Here is a 15,552-nt window from a genome sequence, read left to right on the forward strand (position 1 = left end):
TTGAAAAGTAATTTCTCTTTATAATGAGCTGAGGTTTGTTTTTCTTTCGCAAGGCCACAGGCCCACAGTGATTTCACAAACATTGTGAAAAATGGCAAGTGGCCGAGCTAGTGTTGGACCCAAGCGTTAAAAGGAGTGACTTATCTTGCAGCAAACTTGTCATGGCCGCAAACGCAGTCTGTGACACTGTTTTGCTGTTCCAGGTATTGCACATGCTTCCGTAACTTACATTAGAACTTGTTCCTGTCGTCTAATACGCCGCCGATCATGTGGGACTGGGCATTTGCTTGCTCATTTTGAGCAATGATGCTTTCAACGGTCGCCACAATTCAAACAGACACAGAAGCCACTTTGAGAGCAACAAGGTGTGGAAAGCTTTATTGGTTTGCATGATAATGTAAGTAGAGATATACTCGTTCCCACAGACGTATGAATACAATGTCGGGGGGCAAGAGATCCTCAAGAGCAAGGACGTCACATGGTGGAGTACACCATGGAGTACAAGTTTTATATAAAAAACACAACACTTGCAGCATGCCAGGACTTTGGGAAAGTACTTTTTTTTTTCTTAAAGGCCCAGCTGTCACAGCCCCACTGTTTTTAACAAAATTCAGCAGCACATGACATGTACCACATGACACAAAACTTGACAAGCAGCGAACACATCAAGATGCTATGCACAAATGTCTTGCGCTGCACACATCAAGAAGGGCCTGCAAGACGAGTCAAATACACATGCTAGAAACAAAATAAAATGTCTGGGTGGAAATATGGCACTTATATATATAGACAAAGGGTTTTCATTTTCCCCCCATTTTTTTTTATGCCTCCCCTTTGATATGTACGATACACAATGCCATGCACCGCAGCCTGCTCCATCTAAACCGTGGTGCAACATTTTCATCGGCTGCGGAGACAGGTCATGCTAATCAACATTCTCTTTTTTTTTTTTGCCAGCTGGAATCTCGTCAAAGCAGCATGAAATCCCCCTGGCAAGGCATGCCACAACATAAACACCACAAAAGACACATAATAGACAAAACTTGTTCATGTAAAAAATGCAACAGGCTCTACATGTCAATGCTCATAAAAAAAAAGTAAACTAATGAAGACAAGGCAAGCTGAATGTGGGACCTTGGCTCTGAGTAATACTCGTTTTTTTTGTCTCCTTTTGGGGGAAACAGTTATGATTGGGTGTGTGGTGCTCACCATAAAAAAAAATTGACGCTTGTATCACAGGTAATGAAGGAGCCTGCAGATTTGAGAAACGACACAGGTTGCATAAGGTAGTCGTAAAATGTGTTGTTACTGTTGGCCTGCCTTCAAGTCTTGGGGTCATGATTCTAAAAGCTGGCTCCTGAAACACCAGTTTTCCGAAGAAAAAAAAAAGAGGAAGCCTGATAGGAATCTCTCTTTTCACCGTAGCTGACATACGTTGGAGCTCCACAGAGCTGCCTTGTTTCCTACTGCCACTGATCGGAGCTGTAATAAGTAGCCTGGACCATTGCGCAGTGGGTATATATATTGCACATTTATGTTTTGTCTGTTGTTGACCTTTGAGGTACTGGTTGAAGCATTGTGTGTGTTGCCCAGCAGAGACATATGAGCATTCTGTGAACGAACCACACCTTGAAACAGTCTGCAGAGCTGCTACTGGCACAGATATAGAGCATTTCAGTTTCTTAGCAAATGAATAACTTATGATGCACTTACTACTATGGTGGCTTTGGATATGCAAGAACCTTTCAATGAAAGCGACGACCACTTTGCAACATTTTGCGCACTTCTTAAGCAATGCGAAGCACTTCCTCTAAAATGCTAGGTGCTGATTTGGTTTGAGAGCACACATTGTTCATGGAAATCAGAGTTATCATACACTAATGAGCTTAAGCACTTGTGCATCTTTGGCCAGGGCTGAGTATTGCTTTAGAACAATGTGCGTTTGAGAAGCGTTGGCAAGACAATACAACATGGGACATGTCCAGGTGAAAAGTTGAAATTTTGCAATAGAGTAGAACCCCTCTATAGTAAACTAGCTCGGACCAGCAAAATTCTTTGCTACATCAGTTGTTGGTGACGGCATGGTTCTGACTATGCTCCCTGGCTGCTTACTAAGCATGAAGTGTTTGTTTACAAAACAAATACTCAGAAATACCTCACTTCCTAATTTTATTGTCCCTTTATGCGATAATTATTTATTATCAGTTGTCACATGTTATGTTGACGCGTGCCGCAATGTCATCATCCCACGGGAAGTACATCGCCACGGCCAGACGCTCTTTACCACAGCTGTTGCTTCGAAAAAAATCTTTACTGTAGCCGAAACAAAAATTTACAGTCGTCTATGGAAGGTGAATTGGGACCGCAGCTTCAGTTTACTATAACAGAGTTTACTATGGCGAGGTTCTACTGTATCGGCATTAAGTAGCATTTATGCCTAAGTGCAGTCAGCATTACTGCTCAATACTCAGAGGCAACTTTTGCACGCTGTGCAGTAGCAGTTCTTCAATCAACCGGTGTAGCTTGCAAAAGCAGCCGCTAGCGTAAAACCAGTGCCAAGCCAAGCAGTGCAGCAGTGCAGCAGAGTGCAGCACGCTCGAGACATTCATGCAGGCTTGCAATGCAGTGGCGGATTGTATAAGCTGTGTGTATACGTGGGTGTGGCTGTGTGTGTAGGGTATATATAATATAGCATCCTATAAAAACAAGGCGCGACAAACGCGCAAGACCTTTTCAACGTGAACTAGACTCAACGATCCTATAGTGATTTGGCTCAAAGGGAGAGGGGTACATATAACAAAAAGAATATAAGGGCACATATGCGAGCATAACAGGAAATGCATAAGTTGCGCTCAAATAATGAGCTGTGGCTAAGCGATCAAAGCGGAAGGCACGCTGGTGCGAGAAAGCTCAAGAAAGAGAAGGCGCTATGTCGAAGCAAGTTTGGCTTGGCCCGCCTGAAACGAGCGGAGGCAAGATGATGACATGCATTCGCGTTGGTACGCAACAATGATATGTGGGATGTATAAGGTGTAGCAGGTTATATTCATTTCACTGGTTCCACTCATTGGTTGTAGTTCACTCAGTCGTTCTCATTTACCACAATGGGTATGTGCTTCCGTCTTAGTACCATTCTTCCAAAAAAATTTCAAGCTTTGTTTCTGAACTAGCAGTTTTACGTTCGCTGTCAAGATGTCCCCAATGTGAGCCAATGTTTCTGCAGTAGTACAAATCTTGTGTGCTGGCCAACAGATGATGATTCTCTCGACAAGAATTCTAAAACGAGCTTCCAGGAAAGCAGTCGTGAAAAATTTTGTTTTCTTTCACACTCCACAAGAAAAACAAAAATGGCAATAACACCTGTTCAATTCTTGTCTAATCAAACTAACAGCTGTGATGAAATGGCTCAAAGCACAATCTAGATGGAATGCTGTACACCGCGCATTCTAGACCGACCATTTTCAGGCATTAGTTGCATACCCTGGAGTTTTCATGAGTGTTCCCTTACAGTAGACTCTTGGCACATTCGCACGGGTGAAAACACTTAGTGGCAGTTCAGCTTTGTGAACTTGATGACCCCCACCTCCACTGAATGAGTGCTGAAGCTCAGGCGGCGGATTTTTTTTGCACTGGCCACTGCCAGATGGCGCTCAGTGCTTCGTTTGTGTAGAGTTACTGTTTAGGCTCCCTATCGGAGTCAGAGTTGCGAGTAGGTCCGCCATATTGCTCACGCATGCATCCAAGTTATGAGGGAAAGCCGCCACTCTTGCATGCAGGAGGCATGCTTGGTGCAGCGGTTAGAGGAGGTGCTCCCTCAATCTGCTGAAAGTCGACTGCCAGAGTTGTTCTGTTCTACAAAAAATACCACTGCAGTGAGTGACAAACATTGTTAGTAATGCGCCAGCTGCACCAAGACCTGTCTTAGCTAACTATCAACAAAATACTCGCCATGTGGATAAATGGTGCCACCTGTTATAATCACCACCAGTCACAAGCACTTTCTTTTCAACAATTAAACAAAACTTAGTTAAAATGTTGCATTTTTTATAATAAAAACAACTTTTTAATGAACGTGTTAACCCAGGTGAAATGAAGGACCACAAAGCATGATAGTAGGTGAACCAGTGGACATCCAGCAGCAGTCGAGTGCTAAACGGTGTGAAGGTGCTGGCTTCTCTTCAATGCATGGATGATTTGGAACCATGCAACTGCGTCTGACCAATAGAGGCGCGAGCAGCGGATGGAAAACCAACGCAAAACTCTGACTCCTGTAGGAAGCCTATACAGTAACTCTACATATTTGATGCAGCAGGCTCAGGCAAGAGACAGGCAATGTTTGAAGAGCTGAAGCAAAGGGGGGGTGCTGCAGGCCCCTTGAGAGGAATATATCAAAAGATGTGACAAAGACGCAATAACTTAAGGAGTATTCTGGCTTGCACGTCGTCAGATTTACTTTCAAAGCTCGCTAATGGGGCAGGGACAATGGAGTCAACGTCAAGTGCAAGTATGGCTGCACTTCGCCAAAATGTTTCGTCTGGACCCCTGGGCAACACGCTGAAGACTGTGCTCACACATAGTTGGACATGGTTTTGATGATGTCACTCGAAGAAAAACAGTTGGCACTACATTACTGCACCGTGCATGTATTCAGAGAATTTGGGTGGCCCACTACATTAAAACAGTACCAATTGATTGCTGCGCTGGTTTTTCCAAGCTGCGTTTTTTAGTGAGCCTTGGAGCAATGAGCCTTATACAGCAATGGTGTCTCATTTAAGAAGGCTCCTGCACAGACAACTGAAGCATATCTATCCAGCAACAGTAATTAAAAATCGACTGCAACATTACGTGTATTCAGTTCAGAACCCATCATAAAAACCATGCTTGCCTCAGGTGGGTCGCAAAACAAAAAGAAAGGAGGTTTGGTGTAGATAGCTTGACCCTGGAGATGATAAAAACAAGTTAAAAAAAAATGAGAAAGACAACAGTTTGCCTCACATCCACGCTTGGAATGGAATCAGGCTTGAGCCATCATTCAGTTGCAGACAACAGAAGTTGAGTATAGTTGCTCACAACCATAGAAAACAAAAGCAATAAGACTCATCTGGTTATCTGCCAGACTTGGAATGTATACTTTTTTTTTATTTTCTTGGCAAGAGTAGGCTTGAGTGCACGCCTCGGTCAAAAGTTCAGAAGATAGGGCAATGCGGCTCCCCTTAAAAATCCAGCCAGAGAGCAAGGCTAAGTAGTAGATAGGTGGAGGGTTGCTGCGAACCTGCCTCACCGAATGAGAGGCACATTCAAAAGCATTGCGTCAACCCAGTGTGCTGCTGGGTAGAAGGAGGGAGAGAGTTGTACGTGTCGCCTTGCTCTTGGCATGTGGCCAAAAACATCGGCACACAGATGAAATATGGTACAACACAGTGGAGTACAGCGGCTTGGTATGTACAGTGGCATTAGCGGCAAGGCAGGCACTGCTGTGCTCACAGTTCCACCAGCGTCACGTCGATGGAGTCCTCCCCGGCGGACTCCAGCTCAATGATGAAGGTGTCCTCGTTGCAGTAGTGCTTGACCACGTCGTCATCCATTCTTACAGTCACCCTGCAAGACATTCAAAGAAGACGCCCACTAAATACTTGTGTCACAGCCAGTTTTAACTCTTGCCCACTTATACAGATACTAGACAGATAGATCTTTATTAGATATATCAAGCATGAACGCACACTTGAGGGGGAGGGCAAAAGGCATGCATAGCCTTGTGCGGCCCATCCTCCCTAGTGCACATGACCTAGCAACACAACGATATACATAGTGATAGAACATATGTACCATTTCGCACATGCAGATATTACAACTGCAAATTAACAATACATGCTAAAAAAGACATTCATCAGCGACAAGGAACATTTTCGACAAAGTTTGTTTATGTAGGTTCCAAAAACAGCATTTCTACTAATTTTTTCTTGAATAAGCACTCTCTTGCATATTTACCGATGAGATCTTTCATACAAAGTATTTCAGCAGAGCCTGCCAATAATTTCTAAAAAACTGGTTTCTTGGCGTACAAAGATGGTGGACATGGGGAAACAGGTGAAAGATGTTAATTAGTAACCTTGTTAACTAATTTATAATAACTTTCTAACTAGGGCCTTTCTTGCAAGTGCTAGTGTATTTCCATGGTGCATCACACAACAGAGCTATCCGTAACAGCAGCAGTTCTGCTGCTCTAGGACAAGGTTGCAAGTGACACTGGGAACATGTAAGGCAACACATCCCACTGCCAGATTAGGAGAGCGTGCGCGGTTTGAATGGGAACTTACCCTTTCTTGCATCTCTTAAATATGTTCTTTATGCTTGACGCGTCTACTTTGTACTTGCTCTCAATCTGAAAGAGAGAAGGGGCACTACATGAGTAACATCAGGGCAAATTTCCATTGCGGCAGGGGGGAGAAGCGAAAAGATGGGAGACTAACCGCTTTCGCTAGACCAGCCAGCGAAGGTGGCACCAAATGAAGAGGATGGAAGAACTCCTCCTTGTCCCGGCGAGCATACAGCAGCACTGTTGACAGAACAGAGAGTGAGGTGGCGCTTTAACGGTAACTACTGCATTTACTCAAATGTAACACGAAGGGTGACTTTACACGCTGCCCAGTGGGAAAAAAAATAGAGCCACGAATGTAACGCAAGTAAGGACGGAAAACAAAGTTTGTTTAATAGACATTGTGGCCCACATGTTCATTCATCTTCCTCGCTTTCGGAGGCCGAGCTCTCGAAAACGGAGTCGTCCTTTTCGCTATCGAAGTCTCCCGGTAACTTCTGCTGTATCAGTGTTGTTCACCGCAGAGACAATCGTACTGAGCACGACGTGTTGCCATCGTGTGCACTGAATCAATACGCCGCGAGCAACCCCACACTCAACGCGACGACGCGTTGAGTGCGAGGTCGCAACGAATACAATAAAATTACATCGAACAATGCTTTGACTTTGGATGGATGAGGATTTGGCTTCCGTGGTACCCATGTTGCCAGCATAAGATCGCAAAACTGCGTAAATTGAAACCAAGCTGATTGCTTTGAAATGGCTTTGAAGTGCGGTATTCGATTATTAACGCTAGGGTAGACTTTAAGGGGGAAAAGTCTGAGAAAAAAACTCGCATTACATTCGAGTAAATATGGTACGTTGTTTCATTACATCGCAAAATGCATCTCAACACTTGAGAAAGAGCCAAACGATGGGCACTTGTAGTTGGGGTGCCATACAATGCAGTTGGGACAGAACAAGTGCACAGAGAGGAATAACTAACTGAGAGAAAGTAGAGAGCCAGAAACCACACAACTGGGCAACTTCATAACTTCTTGTACATCCACAAAAGTACACACAAAACATATGAGCAATATGCGTGTTCATAAAATTTCATAAATTTCAGTTCATAAGTGTTCATAAATTTTCAGTCTTTGGTAATCAATGTTTGCTCTTAGCGCACATCTCAAAGCCTTTCTTCAAAGCTCAAAGCCTTTCAAGAGTATTTTCTCCATAGTAATGTCTCATTGCTGTGAGACAACTGCACATTTTCTGAAGCTTCGCTCCGTACAAGTACTTTGCTTTACCATTTCTAGGGCCCCACAATCTGTTCCAAGAGCTGGCTTCACTTTTGTAATGCTGGGAAAAATGAAATAAGCACACAAAACTGCTCAGACCACTCAGATGTCAGCGCATTGGTTAGAAATCTCAAGGTAATTACTAACTCCATTTTGTAGAAAAAAAAATTCAAATGTTTCAGTTTTGTTCACGTCACATTTTCTAGCTTTCTCTGATGCAAACTAACTTCATGCTAGCCTAAAGAGAATGAAATGCTTATCTTCAATAACTTTTAGATAAGAACTACACTGGCACCAGCAGAGGTCTCCATGGTGATTGCTCAGCAGTTTTCATCTTCATTAAGCACAAACACACAGTCAGTTTTCAGGAGCCGGGTGATGTGCTCTTTGACACTCCTGACATGCAAGATTTTGTCTTCAGTTACTAAGCATGCCTGTCCTCAATTAAGCTGCTAAGCGAATGAGTGCTGTCTCTGAACAGCTCACCGATTTTAAAACCTTGTGTCACATTTGTAAATCCATTCAACCTACCGCGATCGCTCGGGAACACCTTCAGTTTTTTGCTTGGTGGGCTGAGGATTGCAGAGTCACTGTTGGCACATGGCTCCATCTTCTCTCTCCTGTCGATCCTGCAAGTAAACAATTTGTTTGTTTGTTTCATTAGTGGGCTTGATGAAATTGCAATGAACATTCAGTTCAGCACTTCTCATTGTGAATTAAACAAATCAGACTAACTGAAGCAAGTCTGCACATCTTCAAACACTGATTTTTGTAACAGCCTCTCAGTTCCAGGAGGCTTCTAAGCTGTGCTGCAGTTGCTAGACTGATGGCACAAAACTCGCTGCAAACTTAGCGGTAAAAAATGCTTAACTTTCCGATTGCAATGAGGCAGTATCATCATCATCATCAGCCTTACTACACCCACTGCAATGCAAAGGCCTCTCCCATGTCTCTCCAATTAACCCTGTCCTTTGCCAGCTGCATCCACCCTTTGCCTGCAAACTTCTTAATCTCAACCGCCCACCTAACCTTCTGCCGCCCCCTGCTACGCTTACTTTCTCTTGGAATTCACTCCGTTACCCTTAAGGACCACCAATTATCTTGCCTTCTCATTACATGCCCTGTCCAAGCCCATTTCTTTCTCTTGATTTTGACTAGGATGTCATTAACCCGTGTTTGTTCCCTCACCCACTCTGCCTGCTTCCAGTCTCTTAACGTTACACCTATCGTTTTTCTTTCCATGGCTCGCAATGAGGCAGTATATATATGATAAATTTGTGGTGCAACCAAATCATTGAATTATATGCTTTAAGAAATTCGTGCCTACAAAATTCTAGACTATTAGCAGGCCACAGCATAAACAGTCAAAAATGAACTGTTTAACATAACATTATCACAACAAACTGCCTATTTGTACCTAATTTTAGGGGGGACACTGGTGTTAGACCTACTTTCCTTATTTTTAGTCCAATCCTAATTAAACTGTATCACCTTGCTCAGTTTTTTATACTGGTAACTGTTTTTTAATCAATCCATTAGTTCCTAAGATGATTAATTTTAATTAGTAATTTATTAGTACCTCAGTACAAAAAAAGGGGGCTCGATAAAAAATAATTTTTAACCCCTGGCTACATAGTATGGTGAGTAAAGAGTGCAATAATCAAAGCAGTTTTTCCATTTTACCCTCATTAGTAATTTTTACAGCACTTAGAAAAGTGTGAATATCATGCATCGATAAACTCTGGAAAGTTATAAAATCTTGAAGTGTGATTGAACAATTGTGCTTCGATTATTGCATACACTCTGCCTTCAGCTTCCCTTAGCAAACAGAATGACATGTCTATCTGTCCTAGACGTTGAGATATTGGCGTACTAAGACAGCCTGGTGTCCAAAATTTTCATGGTGTTAAATCGCCTGCTCCTGAACAGATTGAGCCCACATAGTGATCTAAATTTAATATTATGGTCAAAATATTAATTTCCTGGAGGAGAAAACTGGTAGAGTTGAAGAATACTAGATATAGGCTTCAAAAATGTCATTTTTAAAAAACTGATTTTTGGGTCATTTTTTGCTGCCAAAGACCAGCACCGAGGGCAACTCGATCCAACTCTTGCTGTTCATGAAAATTGGTTCTATGGGACTTTGTTGCTTGGCATCAAAAGACGAATTTATTGCCAAGAAAACTGTATTTAAAGCTCTCCCACCACTCGATTAAAACTCCTGATGTCTGCACCGAAATGGACACCATGACTGCAAATATGAGATGAAAGCCAGTTAGTCTAGCTTCAGGGATCCACGTCCAAAAAACTGTGTCGACAGCGCTCGCTTCTTCCCGTGAGTCCGCTGTGTTGACCTCTGCAACCTTAATTGGGAAAACAGACTCTGCCTGTGTCGACCTTTGCAACCTTAATTGGGAAAACAGACTCTGCCTTCACCTTGAGCATCGGGTATCAAGGTGTGTGCATTGCAGTGACTCAAGGCATGACCCGCGACCGCATCGCAGATTTTGGCATTGGTGATGTGAGGTGCGGTGTGGACAAGTGCAGTGTTTGCACCAAGCTAATACTGCTTGCGAGTGTAACAGGTGAAAGGGCAAAATTTTCATCCAGGCTTTTCTCAGCAAAGAGAAGTTCACAGATTTTTTTGGACTGCTCGATTATTCGGACCTTTTTTCTGGGCCCCGCCAAGTCCAAGAAATCCATCAGCAACTGTAATAGTGCAATTAAGGTAGCAATAGCCACACAATACTACAAATAGCAGGCCAGGGTCATGTTACCACCGGCCGACCTCTCCTCCTTTTCCTCTCATTAAGGGGGGACACTGGTCTTAAGCCTATTTTCCTTATTTTTGCTCCTATCCTAATGAAACTGTATCACGTTGCTCAGTTGTTATACTGATTTCAAATATGAAATGGCTTTTTTAATTATGTTGTTAGTTCCTAACATAATTAATTTAGTCATTTATTAGTACCTCGGTACAAGAAAATGGCTTAATAAAAAATAATTTTTAACCCATGGCTACATAGTATGGTGAGTAAAGAGTGCAATAATCGAAGCTATTTTTTTCATTTTACCTTCATTAGCAATTTCACAGCACTCAGAATAGCAGCATTCAAAGTATGAATATCATGCATAGATAAACTTTGCAAAATTATAAATTCTTGAAGCGTGATTGAACACTTGTGCTTCGATTATTGCATACGTTGTGCCTTCAGCTTCCCTTGAAAAACAATGTGACATGTCTGTCTGCCCTAGGCATTGAGATATTGACATACTAAGACAGCCAGGTGTCCAAAACTTTCATGGTGCTAAATCGCCTGCTCCTGCATAAATTGAGCCCACACAGCGATCAAATTTAATATTATGGTCAAAATACCGATTTCCTGGAGGAGAAAGCTGGTAGAGTTGAAGAATACTATAGATATAGGCTCCAAAAACGCCATTTTTAAAAAATTGATTTTTGGGTCATTTTTCTGGTCTCAAAGAGCAGTGTCCCCCTTTAAAATTCCTTTTTTACAAATAGCGCTGAACTTCAGTAATCAGAGCTCAGTCCATTGCGAGTAGCTTGACTGTTAGGCATGAGATGCAAAGACAGCCACACGAACATTTTAGCGGGGGTTGCTATAGTTGGATCCAACTCAAGAATGAAGCGCAAATGCCTCTCAAAGGACTGAGAAATGGCATTGACCTATTGCCATGATGCCACGGTCAACCACCTTGCACTTGCTAGCATGGCATCTCAGGTGGCTAGCAGTTGCGAGGTGACTGACCGCAACTTCATGACAATAGGTCATGGCTATTAGTTGGAGGGTCTCCTTTGAGGGGCTGCTGCGTAGATCTTGGGTTATATCCGACTGTAGCTTGGTTATCACATGAAAGGTCTATGCCGCAACAGGCATAAAACTTTCCCAGCAGGTGCACATGAAGCTGCTGCTGCTGCTGCTGCTGTCATCAGCTGCGTGACGTGACCAACATGTATGTACTACGAAAACCGAGGCAATGCTGTCAAACTGTGAGGGAATCGTACCTGGCCTGCCCAAAAAATCCAGGCCATTCAGCAGCCGTCGCAGCAGCAGCTGGAAGCTCATCAGGGGGTAGCTTTAGCTTTCTGCACACAGAAACGGATAGGATGACACTTGACACACAACGAAGCAGTGCTGCTGCACAAGCGCTACATAAAGCAGTATATACGTAGCGATACATGTTTACCAGCACAACAGAGAGGACAACTCTGCCCTGCACAGTTCTAAAAAAGCATGCAAGGCGCACAGTAACGCTGCTATGGACAGAGGTATTGCAAGTTCAGGCAGCCTTTGAGACAACACAGAGTTCAAAGCAAGTTAAATGCAGCTTAAAAGTCTATAGACGTCACCAAATTTACGCAGGAAAGGCAAATAAGGGAAAAGGGTGGATTAGCAAGGGTTAGTAAAGCCCCGGTCCTGAGTAATGAAATCTGGTGCAGTAGCAAGCAATTTCTAGAAGCTAAATGCTTCACGCAAGGACATCACATGGCTGAACAAGTTGTAAAATGTCTGCCAAGTCATTTTAGCCAGGGGGAAAGAAAAGGTCGAAAAATGTCACACTGTCATTTCAAAACATCAATGAATTTTTTTTTTTTTTCTTCAGGTGCCTCTCTACCCTGTAAACACTTGACCAACATTTTTGGCAACTACAGGTTGGACACAAGAGGTACTGCAGCAAACGACAAAATTCATAACATGCGTGTTGCGCATGCGGTAGCTGTACATGATACTTACTCGGCAGCAGCTTGATCGTCCGGCACGATCACTTGGCTTGAGTAGAAACTGAGTTCCATACCGGATACCTGAAAAATGAAGAAAATTCACATGCATTGACATCAGTACATGAATAAGGCTTTGTTGTGCAACTTCCAAGAAATGCAGAGGAGCCAATGCACTGAGGAGAGTTGCATAGCACGCAGAGAAAGATGTCGCGACATCGGAATTCGTGACTTATACAAAGCTCTCGTCACGTTCATCTAGTGAGATGTGGTGCTAGGTTATTCACTGTCGTCACCGGTAGCGAAAGGTAACTTCCATGACATGACAGTGATAGAGTTATAATGCACTGACATCGTGTTGCATACCCTGTAGTGGAAATCACTGTTGCATCTTTTGACAGCTTTAATTTATAGGTCCATATGTTGTAGCACTGCATCACAATGCCGCCGTTAGCGCTTAGCTGTGTTGCATCAATATTCATGCAAATACCGAATATTCGCTAAATATTTTATTCAAATTTAATTTGGGTATATCACTATTTTATTCGCATTCAATTTGGTTTTGTAGCTACATTATTTGTATTCGATTCATTTCTGAGAAAGTACTATTCGCACGCCTTTACAGATAAGTTTATTTTCCAGAATAAGGTGGAGGTTTTCTTGGCTAAAAGCTACTTGCACACCTGAACTCGGTCCAGGAAACTTGTACATGCAGTAAAATACAAGCGGTAGAGAAAATTTTTCTAGCCGCTGTCATGCATACAGCAGTTGCGTTGAATAAAACTTATAAATATGATGCACAGACATGCACATTGCCTTCAATTAACAGCCATTCTCAATAAGCAGAACATACGTAAAACATGGAACACTTATGCAGATACAGACAAAAAAGCTATCACCTTGCTAATCAGCGAACGCAGGAAATTACTATATTTCAGCAAAGAAATTTTGCAAATGTGTTTTGTTGTAGCAAAACCATGAGGTAGGTTATAAGCTACAATTTGCAATTTATAACTGTGTAGTGTGAAAGAAACATTATAACACTGCACACAAGCAAACTGTCGGGAAACTGAGCGCAAGTCACTGGCTGCCTACCTTGTCTGTGTCCTCATTCGGTGTGAACAGCACTGGAGGTTTGATGAGATCACTCATGGAGTAGAATTCGGACCTATCACAGGACTGGTGGTACATCTCTTCGATTTTCTTGCGGCCATCTGTGTACGAGACAACAGGAAGAACACCACTTAGCCACAGCCACTTGGCTTGATTACGTCCCATCAGTGTCGAATGAAACGAAAACAGGACAGCTGAAACATGGACATAAAAACGCAAGAATATTAGCTGCTGGAAAGGGAATGCAGGCAGGGTCCAGCAGCACTCCCCAAAAAACAGTCTTTGCACCTTCTGAGTGAAAATCAACTCTTCTGGGATTCGGCCTTTCTCAGCTAAGATATTCTCACTTTGCTCTTCATGTTTCAGATGCCTTGTCTGCATTTCAGTTGACACTGATAGTACAGCAGCCCAACATCCCAATGATTTTCCACACTTCGAAAAAAAATAACGGGGGGTGATCGTTATTCTATATTTATTATCTGTTATAACAACATAACAGTTTTTTTTTTTCTGTTTTTACTAGCTCTCCTGACCCAGAGTTAATGAAATGCATTTTGTGAGCTTATGGGTAGTGAGGTATCCACTAGACATAACTTCTGCTAATAAGCTCCTATAGGCTACTGGCTGTTGGTTCCTTGACTGTTTTTTGTTCAGATGTTCAAACGTACAACACTGATTTCAAATTGAGTTAGGTTTGGCATGTACATGCCTAAAAGAAATAAGAAAACTCCTGAACTGAGAACGCATATTTCCACTGTATTAACTTTTGTCGCTCAATTTCAATTGATTTTTACTGAGCTGCATGTAAAAACAACATATAGCCTTCTTCCGCCCGCTGCTACGCTTGCCTTCTCTTGGAATCCACTCCACTACCCTTAAGGGGGGAAGCTGGTCTTAGAAAAAAATTTTTCATTAATGAAGCCACAGTTATGAAATCTTCAGGGAACATGTATTTTTGCGTGCTGATTCAAAATATGTAATTCAATTTCATGTACAACAAGTCCTTGTGCACTTATTGTAATATGTTATGTAACTTTTTGTGGAGAGCTTTAACGAAATTCTGCTGCAGGGAACTAGCTAGAATGTATGCCGCCTGCTTATCTTGACAGCAAGCTATGCAATAAGGGTAAAATTATTAGCCTGCCTATCATAGAAGTTGAGTTACGGGGTTTTGAACTTGGTGCTTCACAAACGAGAAGAAAGATTTGTATTCCGGTTTCTGAAGCGACAACTTCAAAATCCTGTAACTCAACTTCTATGACAGGCACGATGATAATTTTACCTTTATTGCATAGCTTATGTCAAGAGAAACCAATGGCATGCATTCTAGCATGTTCCCTGCAGCAGAATTTCTTGAAAGCTCTTCACAAAAAGTTACATAACATATTGCATAAGTGCTCAAGGAATTGTTGCACATGCAATTAACTGGCATATTTGGAATCACCATGTTCCCTGAATATTTCATAACTGTGAGTTCATTAACAAAAATTTTTTTCTAAGACCCTCTTTCCCCTTAAGGAACTAATAAAATCAGCTGAAATTTACTAAAAAATTTTATCTGCCTCCTATGTGAAAACTGTTAGTACATTACCAAATTTATAGAAGAATAATGCAAACTTTTCCTTTCTCTTTTTTTTTTCTTGAATAATCTACTTTGGATAGCATCTCACAATATATTCGAAATGAAGGTACAAACAGAGGACAAGTTTTCGTTTGTTTTTCACTGCTCATCAAAATTAACCTTGCCCAACATTGACAAGATTAACGTTGACGTCAGCCACCAGGTTCTTGAGATGCAAAGAGAGCACAACTTCTAAATGCCATCAGGCAATGCGTGTGTAAAGCTTGTGGCAGTCACAGGCAAAATGGATGCAATTGCAGTAATTTTCTGTTTTCATTTACCTTAAAGGCTCAAATTTCCCCCTCACATTGTATTTGTGCAAATATGGTAACTCATCATTAGCATGCAAACAGCAACTTGATTAGATCTGTTAAAATACGAGCCAATAAACTGTCAGTTAAGTGAGTATTGCTGCAGTGATAAATTATAAGGACCTCAGTTTTGTTAAAAGTGGCTTCAGTTTGCTTTCACAATTTTCTCG

At 42.1% G+C, this 15,552-nt stretch overlaps 1 protein-coding gene across 5 annotated transcripts in view; it reads right to left on the reverse strand.

The window, feature by feature from the left end:
* Nucleotides 1-350: 350 nt before the first annotated feature.
* Nucleotides 351-15,552, reverse strand: part of grh (grainy head) — a 143,018-nt gene continuing 127,816 nt past the window's right edge. For 4 of the 5 annotated variants that reach the window (XM_077640672.1, XM_077640670.1, XM_077640669.1 and 1 more), the window contains 7 exons: nt 13,433-13,551; nt 12,354-12,421; nt 11,624-11,704; nt 8,128-8,225; nt 6,471-6,556; nt 6,318-6,382; nt 351-5,598 (listed from right to left, as the gene is read on the reverse strand). In XM_077640672.1, coding sequence (XP_077496798.1) covers nt 5,481-5,598; nt 6,318-6,382; nt 6,471-6,556; nt 8,128-8,225; nt 11,624-11,704; nt 12,354-12,421; nt 13,433-13,551 — 635 coding nt within the window. In that variant the 3' untranslated portion in view covers nt 351-5,480. The remainder of the gene's footprint in view (nt 5,599-6,317; nt 6,383-6,470; nt 6,557-8,127; nt 8,226-11,623; nt 11,705-12,353; nt 12,422-13,432; nt 13,552-15,552) is intronic. The other variant, XM_077640671.1, reaches the window with a different exon arrangement.

Source organism: Amblyomma americanum, chromosome 10 (assembly GCF_052857255.1).
Source record: "Amblyomma americanum isolate KBUSLIRL-KWMA chromosome 10, ASM5285725v1, whole genome shotgun sequence".
NCBI classification, from domain to species: Eukaryota; Metazoa; Arthropoda; class Arachnida; order Ixodida; family Ixodidae; genus Amblyomma; species Amblyomma americanum.